This window comes from Polypterus senegalus, chromosome 1 (assembly GCF_016835505.1).
Source record: "Polypterus senegalus isolate Bchr_013 chromosome 1, ASM1683550v1, whole genome shotgun sequence".
Classification (NCBI taxonomy): domain Eukaryota; kingdom Metazoa; phylum Chordata; class Cladistia; order Polypteriformes; family Polypteridae; genus Polypterus; species Polypterus senegalus.
This window is the reverse complement of record NC_053154.1, coordinates 70,198,942-70,214,515: the sequence shown is the minus strand read 5'-3', so window position 1 is coordinate 70,214,515 and position 15,574 is coordinate 70,198,942. Positions and strand designations below refer to the sequence as shown.

The 15,574-nt window shown below is 40.5% G+C and overlaps 1 protein-coding gene across 1 annotated transcript in view; it reads left to right on the top strand.

Annotated features, from left to right (window-relative positions):
- The window catches only part of LOC120523915, a 32,256-nt gene extending 16,973 nt beyond the window's left edge, over window positions 1-15,283 (top strand). The window contains exon 3 of the mRNA XM_039745661.1: window positions 14,512-15,283. Coding sequence (XP_039601595.1) covers window positions 14,512-14,774 — 263 coding nt within the window. The 3' untranslated portion in view covers window positions 14,775-15,283. The remainder of the gene's footprint in view (window positions 1-14,511) is intronic.
- The last annotated feature ends 291 nt before the right edge of the window (window positions 15,284-15,574 follow it).

Genomic DNA, 15,574 nt, shown 5'->3' with positions numbered 1-15,574 from the left:
TCGATACTAATGGTGGCTCAATGATGATGCCATCTAAATGCTGATGTAACTTGTCAGCACGATTCCTTTGCCGCCCCTGTCACTGTGCTCAGGAACACTTCCAGCTTCTTGCAAAGGCATACAAACTCTGACTAGGAAACACATCAGCAGTGGTCTTGAATGCTGTGTTGGCAGGTGGTACAGCAGGTATGTTAAGCGGTACAACAGAGGTGTTAAACACGGCTCTTCAGTGCAGTGATCTGTCCTTTATATGTGGGCAGGTGGAGTTACAAATGTTGCATTCACTTAATTGTCTTCCTTCTTGAACTGATATTACAGCTGGTGTTCTAGGACCAGATCTAAGCTTTGAGACTGTGCTTCCTCACCTGCCCTGTAATGCTACTGTGATCTGCCTCATCCTTTGCCTGTGGGGTGTCATCACTAACTTGGCCTCACAATGCTCACCTGGAGTCACTGCCAAAACAATCTTCCACACTTTTCCCAGCTCCATGAACCAGAAGCTCTGTTGTCGACTGCACAAACAAGCCAGTAAGCCTTAGCAGATGGGGCTGGTGGTGGTCAGCCACAGTCCTCTCCAGGAACTCCTCAGAAGAGTCCAGCAAGTTAATTTTGGGTCTGGAGTGCAGGGCTTTTCATCATCCTGCTTCTGACAGAAATGTAGCACCACATAACCAGAGATGGGTACCTTTTGTATGGCTGGCTCCTGTCATGCCAAAGATGGGGGAGAACTATACAATAAAAGAAAGAGGGTATAGTGCAGCAGTTCCAGAGTTCTCAGTTTATAGTCTAAGCATTGTCCTTGAGGGTCTTTTCTCCATGTACCCTGTGTTCCTTCCACACTGGCCATTTTAAATTTGCCACAGATAAGTGAGTATGTCCCGATGGACTGGTTGCCACCTTGAGTCTTATAATACTGTCAATAAGCTTTATCTCCCATAACCTAGCTGTTGGATGGACGGATAAATGGATGGATGTAGGTCTATGTTGAAGTTTATATCTAGTGACTAGCTACTTGTTTAAATGTGATTATATAACTAAATGTTTATTGAAACATAAATCTACAAAATTTTACTTGTTATTTTATTTTGATTTTTTGTAGTATGTTTGTGTTGAAAACAATGGGATTCATGTAAAACCAGAGCCCATTCTATGAAGGTCATCCCAAAAATGCCTCATTTGACACTTATTTTTCCTTCCCCATCACCTCCTTGTCTTTTTGACAAAAGCATGCTTATGGCTTGATCTTCTGGCCACTTAAATGACTCCTGCTGTTTACCTCCTGCAAGAGAAGCATTTTGTTTTTAGATGATCCCTAAGCTTGTTTTCTGCCAAACGAGAGAATAATTGTTTTCCGCCTTGTCTCCCCAGCTGCTCAAAGTGATGGATTAGCCAAAAGGAACATAATTCAGAGATGATTAATATTTTGAAGAAAGCCTACATCACAAGCCAAGAGAAATGGATCCCCCCAAAGGATCTGAAAACACTGGGAGATCTGGTAGCTATAATCTAAGCATGAAGTACTAAAAAAAGGCAGTCTGAGCTGTAGAGAAAAATAATACTTAACACAAAAATAGAATACCCGCCTACAGACTCCCAAAGGCCAAGTCATACTTTAAAAGCAGAAAAACCATAGATCATGATAAATATGTGCTGATGCCATCCTTCAAAATATCAAGGTCAGCTCAGGAAAATCTGTATTTTGTGTTTCAAAGTTTATAAGAATTTGCTAGAAAATCAACATTTTGTTGACAGTTTCTGATATATTGATGCTTTATTACACACTTCCTTCAGTATCATGCTTGTTATTAACTAAGAGTGATAACTTGATCAGCCCAGGCTCACATAGCTGCTTCAGTGCTTACAATTACACTTCCCAAGGGCTATGTTTCGAAGTCTTTTATTTTTATTTTATTTATACTAAATCAGAGTATATAGGCCTCCAGGGCTATGTGAAGCAAGTGAAATATTAATCTCACATAAACAGGTTGAGAATTACATGCCCTAGATGCTGATCTGACTTATCTTTGCGACCTGCATAGTATCTTTGTTGCTGTGTCTTGTCTTTTTGTTGATAGATGTGGTATCTTTAATAATCCTCTTTTTACACTGAAGAGTGGGGGTGAGTGCTGCTGAATCCCAAGCCTGCTTATTCCCTGCTCTCCCTGTGGATGTAAAGGTTTTGCTCAGGGTACCATGGTTTTCCTCTTACATCCTGAGAAGTGTGTGCATCAGATTAGCTATCCTTCTATCCATCCATTATTCAACCCGTTATATCCTAACTACAGGGTCACGGGGGTCTGCTGGAGCCAATCCCAGCCAACACAGGGAGCAAGGCAGGAAACAAACCCCAGGCAGGGTGCCAGCCCACCACAGGGCACACACACCAGGAACAATTTAGGATCGCCAATACACCTAACCTGCATGTCTTTGGACTGTGGGAGGAAGCCGGAGTACCCAGAGGAAATCCACGCAGACACGGGGAGAACATGCAAACTCCATGCAGGGAGGACCAGGGAAACGAACCCGGGTCCCCTAACTGCGAGGCAGCAGCGCTACCACTGCGCCACCCTCAAATTAACTACTGACTCTAAATTGTCCCTTTGTTAATGTGTTTTTGTTGCATGATTAGGCTCTGTGATAGACTGGCACCCTGCCTAGATGTTCTATCATGAAAACAGTGTTCACAACGGCACTTTGAGCTTCGCTTTATATTGGTGGGCAATACTGGAAATGCCCAAATAATTAGCCTTGATTAACAAGAACACACTGTAATATTTACCTATTTAATATTCATTCATCAACCATTCTCATTACAGAAACTTCGACAGTGCACATGGCTTGGAATACACTACATTATATGTTCGACAGCACTTTATTCTCACAGAGAATGTCTGCAATACTTTAACAATAACTGAGGCTGTCTACCTCAGGTTCAATACCTTAGCATGGGCCAGAAGCTGCTCTGCTCGCAAACTCTTGACTTGTTACCCCTGAAAGGGCTACACTTCAAACTACCTTAGCAACGGTCAAAAGCCACTTCAAGAGCTGCATTTTCTGATAAGTTGTCTTTGTAAGGACTGCACAAATACTCAAACTAAGGCCAGAGGAATCTCCTGCCAGGTTACCTACAGTATATCTTTTGGTTGCCAGAACACTACCTCTGAAAGAGCTGAACAAACAAAAAAATCACTTGCATGAGTACAGCTTGAATGTAAGCAACAACAACAAAATGTATTTCTATAGCACATTTTCAAACACAAGATATATCTCAAAGTGCCGGAAAAGACATTCTGGAAACCAGGTGTACGTACAGCTGCCCTAACCCCAACTTAGACAGACAGAGACACAAGTGCAACACACAACAACCTTTTATTCAATGCTGGGGAAACGCTTTCCCTCGCTCCCCAGAGCGCAGCATAGTGCAGCACCAAAGTACATAAACACAGTCCTTTCTTTCTCTCATTTTCCCAATCCTTCTGCCACCACTCGTCTTACAGCAAGCTTTGTCTTTCTTCCTCCCGACTCTGGCTCCCTCAGTGGTGGTGGTCAGTTCCTTTTATAGGACACCTAGAAGCACTCCAGGTGTCCAATGACCTTCTTCTGGTAGCACTTCCACATGTGGCGAAAGTGCTGCCAAACAGGGCTCAGTAAATTTCAAGGCACCCCCTGGAGGTGGCTACGGGCCCCAGCAGGGTTGAGCTTCCATGATCCAAATCCATGACCCCCGGTGCTTCCCCCTAGCATTCCGGGGGAGATAATGGCAGGAAGACATGTGAATCACAAGACCTACAACTTACCTGAATGACGACAGCTCACTATATTGCACTAATCACTTGTGGCCGATAATAACTTCAGAACGGGTAATCCACGAGAAGTTAACCTTGTTTGTGCTTGGCTAGTACTTGAGTCTGAGTCCGTCTAGGATAAGCTTGGGCTGGAGCTGAAAGAGGAGCTGGTGAGACCCTGAGGTGTGTGTTTGGATCCAGCGTTTTTCCCGTTAACTAAAACTAAAATGAAATGTGTTATTAAGCAAAGAATTATCATTTATTAACTACAGCTAAAATAAAAATGAAAAACAGTCTGAAAGCTAGAATTAAAAAAATGGAAAAATAAAATCGAAAACAAAGCTAGTTTGTGTAAATTTATTTTTGATTTTCACGTTAGTCTTTGTGCATAATGTACATGTGAGTATGCATTTGCAAGTATATTTATTACACATTATTTAAAACCATGCAGTTGAAAATTTGGTTAGGTTATCATCTGTCGGTTTTCCCTTCTAGAACTAAGTACTAGGGTGTTGTACCGTGTTAGACATTATGAATGTACAGAAAAGTCAAGCAAAATGATACCTTTTATTGGCTAACTAAAAAGATTACAATATGCAAGCTTTCGAGGCAACTCAGGCCCCTTCTTCAGGCGAGATGTAATACAGAAACTGAAGTTTATATACACACACTAGGAGAAGAAACAACATTGATAAATCTTTAAATGAAAAATCTTAAATGTAAAAAATTAATAGATTCATTCAGTTTAAGATTAATTTAACAAGAGAAGAAGAAGAACAATGTATGGTCAAGATCTTTGGATAAGATAACTGTCCAACAAAGTCCTTTGAAGTTTGTGATGTGTTTTTCAAAACAATATGGGTCTGTAGACAGGTTGTCTGTGTCAGTCTGAGAGATGCAAACAGTCCTCATACCTGGCCATAAAACTCTTGTCTCTCCATGTTGTAATGTATTAAATTTTAACATAAGTTTAACTTCCCATTCTTTTCTCTCTTGCTGTGTTTTGAAGTTGCCCATAAGCACTGTGACTTTAAAGTCCCTCTCACAGTGTCCATGGCTGTTGAAGTGGGCCGCTACAGGAACATCTGTGTTGCCACGTTTAATGTGGAATCTGTGTAAATTCATTCTCTGGCGGAGTGTTTGTCCAGTTTCTCCCACATAGAGTGCAGTTTCAGGACATTTCATGCAGAGAATTAGGTAGACAACAATTGATAATCTGCAGGAAAATGATCCCTTTATGTGATGTTCAAGTCAGCAGTGTGGTATAACTATACGGTCTGTATTGTAAATGTGGGCACACGTTTTACATCTTTTCTGTAGGCAGGGAGATGTGCCATTTCTGTCGGTTCATTTAGGGAGCTTCGAACAATTATTTGCTGAAGGTTTGGTGGTGGTCTGTATGCCAGGAGGAGAGGTTCAGGAAATACTTTTAGGTCGTTGTTTAGCATTGGCTGAAGTTCTTTTATAATTTTTCCAAGTGTTTGAAGATGTGGGTTGTAGGTGGCAACAAGGGGGATGCGGTTCTTGTTGTCTTTGTTTTTATATTCCAGAAGGTTGTCTCTGGGAATGGCAGTAGCTCTTCTTATTTGAGTGTCTGATGTTTTGGGGTTATAACCTTGTCTGATGAAATCTTGTCTGAGCTCCTGCAGTTGTTGATCCCGGTCTGTCGGGTCTAAGGAAATACGATTGTACCATATTGCTTGGCTAAAAATAATGAAGCGCCTTATATGCTTGGGGTGGAAGCTGTCACTTCTTGGGTAGGTCCGTCTGTTTCACAAAGCAGCATGAAATGTCCTGACGCTGCACTCTTTGTGGGAGAAACTGAACAAACACTCCGCCAGAGAATGAATTTACACAGATTCCACATTAAACGTGGCAACACAGATGTTCCTGTAGCGGCCCACTTCAACAGCCATGGACACTGTGAGAAGGACTTTAAAGTCACAGTGCTTATGGGCAACTTCAAAACACAGCAAGAGAGAAAAGAATGGGAAGTTAAACTCCTGTTAAAATTTAATACATTACAATATGGCTTGAATAGAGACAAGAGTTTTATGGCCAGGTATGAGGACTGTTTGCATCTCTCGGACTGACACAGACAACCTGTCTACAGACCCACATTGTATTGAAAAACACATCACAAACTTCAAAGGACTTTGTTGGACAGTTATCTAAAGATCTTGACCATACATTGTTCTTCTCTCTCTTGTTAAATTAATCTTAGCCTGAATGAATCTATTAATTTTTTACATTTAAGATTTTTCATTTAAAGATTTACCATTGTTGTTTCTTGTCCTAGAGTGTATATAAACACAGGGAACTTCAGTTTCTGTATTACATCTTGCCTGAAGAATGGGCCTGAGTTGCCTCGAAAGCTTGCATATTGTAATCTTTTTATTTAGCCAATAAAAGGTGTCATTTTGCTTGGCTTTTCTCTACCTTCTAGAAATAAGAATGAATACCAAGCCTCATCACTTGCCAATGACTTATTCTGTAGAATTTCATTGGCCATAATTGACCGAAAAACACAGAAATTACAACATCTGTCATGCATTATTTGGAAGATACAGCTAAATAACTTGAAAATAAGAGTCAGGGAGGATTTGCCAAGTTGAGATAGTCACCCAATACTTCGAATTCAGTCAGTATATAGACTAGAAAAAATGTTACCTTTAAACGACAAAGAAGGTAGGAATTTTATCCATTTAACCTCACTTCCCAAAGATATTACTTGCTTATTGACTGTGCCTTTGCAGTGAAAGATTAAGCAGATGAGTAGCATGCCATTAGTATTACAAAATGAGCCGATGTTACACATTTATGTTTCATTTTAATAGCCTTATTAGTACTGAGGTTTCAAAGTGAACATTGAGGTATTTCTGCCACACTATAGTGATGAACTTTTCTATGTGAAATGCATGATCAATAGCAAATGGATGAACTGCAATAATCTTAATATATTTACAATGACATAGTACTGCAAAGTTTTTAACAGGGGATCTCCAGCTGACTGTTCACTTTGCAGCAGTGCAGAGGTCTACCAAACGATTAGCCACTAATGGTTGATGTCCATCTGGTCTTTGGCTGTAAAACGGATAATGAAAGCCTTTCTTATCCTATTAGTTATTCATTTATCTTATAGTCATGGTGAATTATAACATCAATATTTATATTCCTAGTAAGTGTGCCGAAATTGTGTTATTTTTTCATGGATTTCTCCTTTTTCCTGCTTGTTTCTTAATCTAATTTAAAACATTGACTTTCAAATATTTATTAATGTTTGATATTCATTTGTATCCTGTGTTTTTTAATGTTATCTTTGTATTTATTTCTATTGTATTCCTTTGACAATGTGTAAATCACTTGAAAGGTGCTATATAAATAAAATGTATTATTATTATTATTATTATTATTATTATTATTATTATTACACAGTGCCACAGGCTCAGGTCTGATTGCTAAAATGGTCAGTGCCTCAAGGGGGTTTACATGTTCACCCCATGCATATGTGGACTGAGTGTGCGTAACTTCAGATATTGTTTTATAGCTGAATATTCAAAGTGTGTCAATAAATACTCTCAATAGGCAAAATCAGTTTATTCCTGTGTTGTTAAATGACATCCTCCAAGTTTAGGTTCATTGGGAACAACCCAGGTTGTGCATGTTCCTTATTAAAGGATGAATTTGGTATTTTTCCAGTTGAAGTTATTTCTTTACAAATATGATACATTATATATGTATTTGCCATACAAAACTGTGTTCTAATGTTAAGCATTTTCTATAAATTTAAAAATATTTTGCCTGTACTGGTGCTTTACAATAGAGAGTGTGGGGCACAGAGGAAAAGCTTTAAAAATTACCAAATACATCCATTTTTCAAGCCAAGACAGTTTTCGAGTATTGATCCTCATCTTGCAGTTACACACACATTGTAAAATAGTTTATACATGTAATTTTTGAACAAAAACACAAATATTATTAGATTGAGCCTTTTTGAAAGAAGACCAGCCGTGTGCATTAGCTCAGCACTTAGTCTTTTTTCACAACAACCTTTTACCTGCCTGGTGCCATGCTCGTCTTTCAAAACATCAAATCACCATTAACTTTTTGTGCCATGTGGTCGGTTTTGCTTTGATTCACTTATGTGAGAACTCACAGAAGCAAATAGAAAACTTATCTTTAACACAAGAAAAAGAGTACCAGGAATATGAAATGAAATGATTATTTCCAGATCATTTTCGTTATCGTAAACATGCATTGGATGCACAAATCAATACTTGACAACTGTCTTGGCTTGAAAAATGGACATATTTGTCCATATTTATTTTAACTTTTCCCCCATGCCATATACTCTTCATTGTAAAGCACCAGTGTAGGCAAGATTTTTTTTAAATTTCCAGAAAGTGCTTAACTTTACAAATCAATTTCGTGTTGCAAATGTACCTTGTCTTCTGCAGCTACCAAATCTCCTGACATCCTGATGTGAGCTAATTGCCTGCCTGTCATGTGCCTGCATTTTCTTTTCTCCAGAACTTTTTGCTAAACTCCTGTTTAAATACACTTATAGGCTTAATCTCATCTAAATAGTTTTAAAATAAAAACACACAAATAATATATTATAAGTCCAATTTAATAAACTGAAAAAACTTACATTTTTACCCTCATTTTACCTGTGCTGGTTCTCGAATTGTCCACAACTCTGTGGGTTTAAGAATGTTATTTTATGTTATGTTATGTTATTCAATTCAATTTGTTCTTCTATAGCACTTGTCAATGAGCACAGGTGTAGAATGCCTATACATATTTGTAACTATAATGCAAAAGAGGTAAATTACTAAATCAAACATTTACATACACCAATATATCTTTCCTGAAAAAGGGACCCGAGCTGCCTTGAAAACTTGCATATTGTAATCTTTTTAGTTAGCCAATAAAAGGTGTCATTTTGCTTGACTTCTCATTTCATACACTGACACATTTATAAAGTTAAATACACAGTGAAACAGAAATTAATCTCAATGATTAACACAAATCAATCCTAACAATATAAAGTCCCACCAGCATAAGAACTGAGAAGTGGCCAGCAGATGACAGATGACAGTAACAGAGGAACCAGTACTAGAAATCTATCACACAGCACACTCACACACACACCCACAGTTACTCGTTCTGCCCCAATAAGCAGCAGTGATGGGTGGCCAAGCCTCCACAGATAGTCAGGCCTTCAGTTGCTGATAATTAAAGGTAACAATTATATTGTCATTTTTAATTAATCACATATAAAGCCTGAAGACATGCCACCTTAGAAGGGTCTGTCTGAGACATGCTGGAGCCTCTCCATCTTGTGCAGTTATAGGTAAACATCATAGTGTCCTGTGGAGAAGCAGCTTGAGGAGTTCATTTTTTACTCCACCTCTGTGCTCGGAAATCTAAAGACTAACATTATGCTTGAAAATGAAAGGTTGTATAATGTTTTATTCTTACTTTACATAATTAAATGAACAAATTGCAATGTTTGAAGAGGCACAAACATTAATATATCAGTTGTAAAATACTTTAACTCACAAAAAGGGCTGAAAAGAGTAAATGCCAAACCTCATCACTTGTCGATTAATGCAACAGAAGAAGCAAAAAGATACCAATGGAGTTGCCTCTGACACAATAGTAATAATTAGTTTGTTTTCACTCATTGTGATCAGGCACAGCTTGTGATGGTAGTCAAGACTGGAGTGGCAGTGAGCCAAGAGATAGACAGAGTTTTCTAGAGGTCCTGAATCTTCTTCCAGGTCAATGACTGGGACTACAAGCCGAAGATCTGTGGCTCCTTGTAAACCTCTCTCCTGTAATTTATTTTACTTAGTCTTGGTGGGCTCATGTAAATAATCACACCCTTGACATAGTGTCCATAGCATTTTTACATCTGATTGGTTGAATAGCACGGCAGAATCATCCAGTTATTTGTGGGGTACAATAGACACTGGTGTTTTCAGGCAGGTAAATTTGCATCTAATACCATATTCCTTTGGTGTACTTAGCAAGCTGGATCCGCTGTACAGTATTTGAATGTTAATGCCTTTACAGTAAATGTAAACCTGTAGTACATCTGGACAGGTCTCACCATCTGTCATCTGCAAGCCTGTTATTGACTGCAGCAGCTCCTCATTATCCAAGACAGAATTTCTTATGTGTGTTTGAGGGGTTGTTGTTTGTTTATTATAATATATTGTGACCAGAAGTGGGTGCCACAGAGCTGCAAACCCAAGACACAGTACTACCCAACACATTACTATGATAAAATAAACAATATTCAATTAAACAAAGAACTTATCTGTAATCAATTTTCCAGTACCAGATGCAAAATACACAAAAATAAATAATTCTTCTTCCGTTTGTCCTCCATTGAGTGTTCCTTGTTGCCTTCCTACTCTGACTCATTGATGTGAGACAGCAGGCTGTATTTTAAACCACATTGGGGAATGTTTCCAATGCTCTGCCATGTCTCCTTGGAAGCTCTTCGGAGCCATATGGAAAGTAGGGAGGTCCTCCCCCGACAGTACCCGCAATTGGCACCCATGGACCCTGACAGGACTTCACTTTTGGACACCATCTCCCAAGCACTCTGGCAGGTGTCCAGACAGGGTTGCAATACAAGGCTCACCGCCATCTGGCGTATGGGGGATGGAACAATTCCAGACTTTCTGCTTCTGCTGGTCCATCCACTATATTATACCAGTCAGACACAAAGTTATTTTTCCGTGTCCATTCTCCTCCTACAATAAATACACGGACAAATCCCAGCAGCGTTAGATTACGGAGGCGACTGCAGGTAAACCGCCCGACGCCCCGCCTTTGTTGTTTTCCTGTTTTGCAGACGTCCGCGGGAGGATTGCAGCGGCGGGATGACGGCCTCATGCCTCGGCAAAATGGCGCGCTCCCAGAAGGCAAGTCGCGGTGAAAGGCGGCTAGAGACAGCCGCGGTTGGTGACAACAGACTGGTCACCCGCGGGGGATGTCGGGACGGTGGAGGAAACCCGGAGTCCGCCGACGAGGCCGGTCGCCCCTAAAGCCTCCTCGGGTTGTGGCTGGCGAGTCTGAGCGTAAAGGAGAAGGCAGATATGGTAGCCAGCCGTCCCTCTGAGGACTCCAACTCCCAGGAGCCTTTGCGCGACTCCAGCGGAACACGTGCCTCGTGCTCATTGGTTCCCGCCGGAAGGTAAGCTCACGCGAAGCGAAAATGCAGCCCGTAGTAACAAACTGTTTGACTTACGGGTCTGGAAATACCTCGAGCCCCTGCACCGTTCTTACAGGACTTACAACAGCTGAAGGAACGTGTGGAGGACTTGGGAGCGACGGCTGCAGCCCGTAAAGGGTCTACAGGACTTGCAGCGGCTGGGCCGGAAGCTCGGAGATGATCGATGCGGGAGTACAGGTGAGTCCCTCCGTGTCGTAGAGTGTAAGGGGACACAGTGCGATCGGGCACCGCTGAGAATGAGTAGCGTGTCAAAGCACTGTGTACCCCAAGAGACTGGGGCACGATGACCGAATGGTCGGGACTGGAGCAAACAGCCCGGGGCATGCGCTGGCGTGGCTTTCCGGGCAGTACGGCTCACCAGGACCCGACCGGTCTTAAGTCGCGGGTAGCGCCGGTGGTAGGAGTGCCGGGATGCGCCGCCGTGCGGTGCAGCTGAATAGTGCTGTTCATCGGTGCGGACGGTGCAAATGACGCCCACTCCCAGTAGGCGGAAGGTAGCGGTGTGCAGACAGCACAGAGGCTCTCCTCTTCCCATGGAGGGCCTCAGGCTGAGCGCAAGCCCACATTAACCGGAGATCCCAAAAGGAATGGTGGGTCTCCCAACAGGATGGAAGGAATAAGTACGCCAGGCGGCCGTGATGACTTCCCTGGCAGATAGGCCGCTGACGGAGTTCCCGAGATGTTTTGGTCCCGCAGAGGGAAGCAACCAGGAGTATATATATATATATATATATATATATATATATATATATATATATATATATATATATATATATATATATATATATATATATATATTAAGCTTCTGTAAAGATTTAATTTCCCAATGGGGACAAATAAAGTATATCTAACTTAATCTAAGTCAATTCCAGTCATATTCAACAAATGACAGGAAGCCTTTGACATGCCCATTTAGTTTAGAATTGTTTAGAATTGTATATTAGCCTATTATTTATGTCTGTATTTATGTGGGAGGAAGACTGGAAAAAATAACTGACAAGGATAGAGGGAGAACATTTAAACACCATAGTGACAGTGACCAGGCCAGGGCTTATACCTAGTATTGAAAGCAACACTATGTACTGTGTATATGCAGTATGTAAAACATTTAGCCTCACATACCACAGAATGCTTCTGTCATTAATGTGCTGCATACGTTAACTTTATTATTGGCCTGTTTTTAATTCATAATGCTGTGGGTAATACTATTATAAATGATCTTTTCACACTCACTGTCATGTTGTTTGTGACAATGACTCCAACCGCAAGTCATTTTATTCTCCAACATTGCAATGTATGACATCACAATGCTGGTACTATAGTTACAAGTGACATCTCTGTATGGCTGGTGGGGTAACCCTCCCCCAACATATAGCACAGTTGTACAATAATTAAACAAGTATTAAACTCTCGTCATCAATTAAAAGTATTAGTACTAGAAAAATATTACTTTTTGGAGTATGTGAAATTTTCTTGGACCTGGTGCTGCTAGCCTGTTTCCAGTTTTGCTTGGGCAGTTCCTTTGACCCTCATACCTTTACTCAAGTGCACACATGTGAGGTCTGAACTTTTCAGTTCCACTTTGGGGCTTGAAATTAAAATTAATTAAATTTCTTTTTGTGATGCAATTTAAAGGGTGCACAAAGTTGAACGTCTCACTATTTTGGAGTGGTCACCACTGTTATCATAAATTATGTTGGTTATTTACATACAATATTTTTTACCACTTTCCCCTAAGAACAAATTTGGAAATTTCTGAATATTCATTTCAGTTTTTGCTTTCAGTGTTGAACATTTGATGTTGAGATATCTTTTAATATTGTCGATCACCGGTTGTACTATAACACTGTATGTTGATAGATCTTCATTTTGTATGATTTTGTTTGTAATTATTAAGCTGACATTTCATCATCACTAGTGCTGGTAGCCTAATAAATTGTGAAATACAATGTCTCTTTCTTATTGCAATGACTGCCTGCACCAGCTCCTTTGGAAACTGCTAACTTGAGGTTAGAGGTAGCAACATCAGCACTCCCTTTCTCCAACTCTGTGAGTCAATCCAAACCGGGGTCCTTTCCAAGACTCGCAAAGACCATGTATCATGACCAGAGCAGGGCTTGTAAGTTCTGCTCTTTTAAAGCTTGATCAAGTCACTATCTCTCTCTTGCTGGCTCCTTTTACGGCCAGCTTCTTAGGATGGCTCCGCCACATCTGTCAGTCCATGGATACCTCTGCTACATCATTCTCCCAGGTCCTTGTGGTCCCAACAGGATTTTCATGCCAAAAATGTCTCTGTTGGTTATTTAAGATGGTGATAAGCATCAGTTGCTGCCCTGGCTTTGAGAACAATTTAAAAAGCAGAAAACACGTTCTTTGTGGAAAATATAAGCAAAGACATTTAGTCTAGGGTTGATAATTCTTCTTTGATTTTTAGCCTTTCTCTTTTTCACAATCAATGTTTCTCTTACATTTGTGTATTGTATAGTATATGACCCTTGCTTACTCACTGACCTCTTATTTGTCATGTTAAAGAAAGCTTCTCGTCTCCTGGTCTTCTGTCTGTAAAAAGTCCTTGTATCTTCTCTGTTTCTTTTCCCTGTACCTATAACAGTATATTATGCCAGAAATGTGTTGGTACATTAATTATTAAAGCAACTAGAGCTGCTGTACTGTATAAACTTTCAGACTGTCCTTTGGACACATCACATGCTGTGTACTTATTTCATACCAGATGTTTAAGAAAAGAAATTGGGTTGATATTCTGGGTTTACACATGCGAAGCCTTGGTTGACCTTAGGTGATCAGTGTCCTGAATGTAAGACATAATAACCCTGCACAGCAATGTCACTATAATAAAGCATTGGGGGTTGTATACATTTTAGATATGAAACAAAGACCGAGAGACAAAAGGTCCAGAAAGGATAATGGGATAAGAGGAAGATGACAGATTGACAGAGAGAGATAAAGAATGGCAGCTATAGGCACACTTGGATTGCAGTGAAAGTGGCTATGTTCATTTAAATAAAAACCATGCCACATTATACAAGTTTTCCATAAATTTTCAATCACAGACTTCATTTACATGACCTTAGTGCATTGGAAGCAGTTGCTGTACACTCCCATAATTTCAATCATGTAGTTTGACATACCCATAAATCATTGACAGGTTTGATTTTGAAAATGTAAAACTGTGCTGAAAGTCATTACTCAGCAATCTAATCTAACATACCCTGCAATTACTGGCCATGTAGTATGAAATGTTAAGGTGACTGCAGTTGTCAGTTCCAACTAAATGTGATGTAATCTGACATGGGTTTAAGGCAATGAGAGGTCAATCTTGAGAAGAAAGTTTGGACTCCTTTAAATGGACTACTCACATTTGCCAGAGGGTTCCACAAGCAGTGGTATACTGAATTGTTCTGTTTCTTTTTTTGAAGTGATCCCTGTCTCTAACCAAATCTAAATCTTTTTCAGGTCCAGTTGCCCCATCGAGAGCCAAGATGGAGCATGACCACCTGAGTAGCACCCTGTCTGCCTCCGGCTCTGCTCTACCTGTGACTTCTTCTCTAACCATGGAGCAGAAGGCTGCCTTCGTTTTTGTCTTCTTCTTGTTCATCTTCTTGGGCCTTCTTATCGTGCGGTGCTTTCGCATCCTCCTAGACCCGTACCGTAGCATGCCTTCCTCTACATGGACAGACTACATGGAGAAGGACACGTTTGATTACAGAATAGCATGAGAGATTAAACTCCTAGTTTCTCCAGTCCCACCAAGGCTAGAATACTGGGAAATATGTAAACCTAGTGACACTAAAGCTTGGGGGCTTCTTTAAATGAAATCCTCCAATGTGAAGGAATTTCTAAGAAAGAACTCAAGTATGGTATTACCTGTCCCTGATTTTTCCCACATAAAATAAGACTGTTTCTTCCAGTTTTGACTCAATCACAGCTCCATTGACATCTCCCTACAAAAAATAGTGGATGCACACACTGGCCGTCATTTTTAACTAAACTGAAATCAACGAGCAGAAAAAAGGGAGAGGACTGCCAAACATGAAGCCTGATAGAAGTGGCCACTGCCTAAAGACAGCTCCAGGTGAAGAACACTGGCTGCCACTGGGATACAGTGTGGGAACAGTTTTCAAAATGGCTGACCCTTATCCACAGGGTAGTCATAGTAAGCACCTACCTGTGAAGCGAAAAGTCCGTACAAATGTGAGAACTGGTTCAGCGTCGCTCACTGTTAGGCAAGTTGATGTTTACATTGTGCTGTGAAGCTCAGTATTTTGTCAATCTGTTTACAAATTTGTAATACCAAGTGTTACTTAAAACGTAAGTATTCCTCGGTTCTCTTGTAAGATGCACCAGAGTTTGAATCCTTGCAGTGTCTGTTTACTCACATTGTTTAGCCTTCGATACTTGTGAACGAAAGCACACTTTGTTGACAATCTGGTTTGTTTACCTCATCCTGCTCTTCCGTTGGGATGCAGGTACACTTTTTACTGCTGCGCTATTTCCTTCAAACCAGACACATACCATC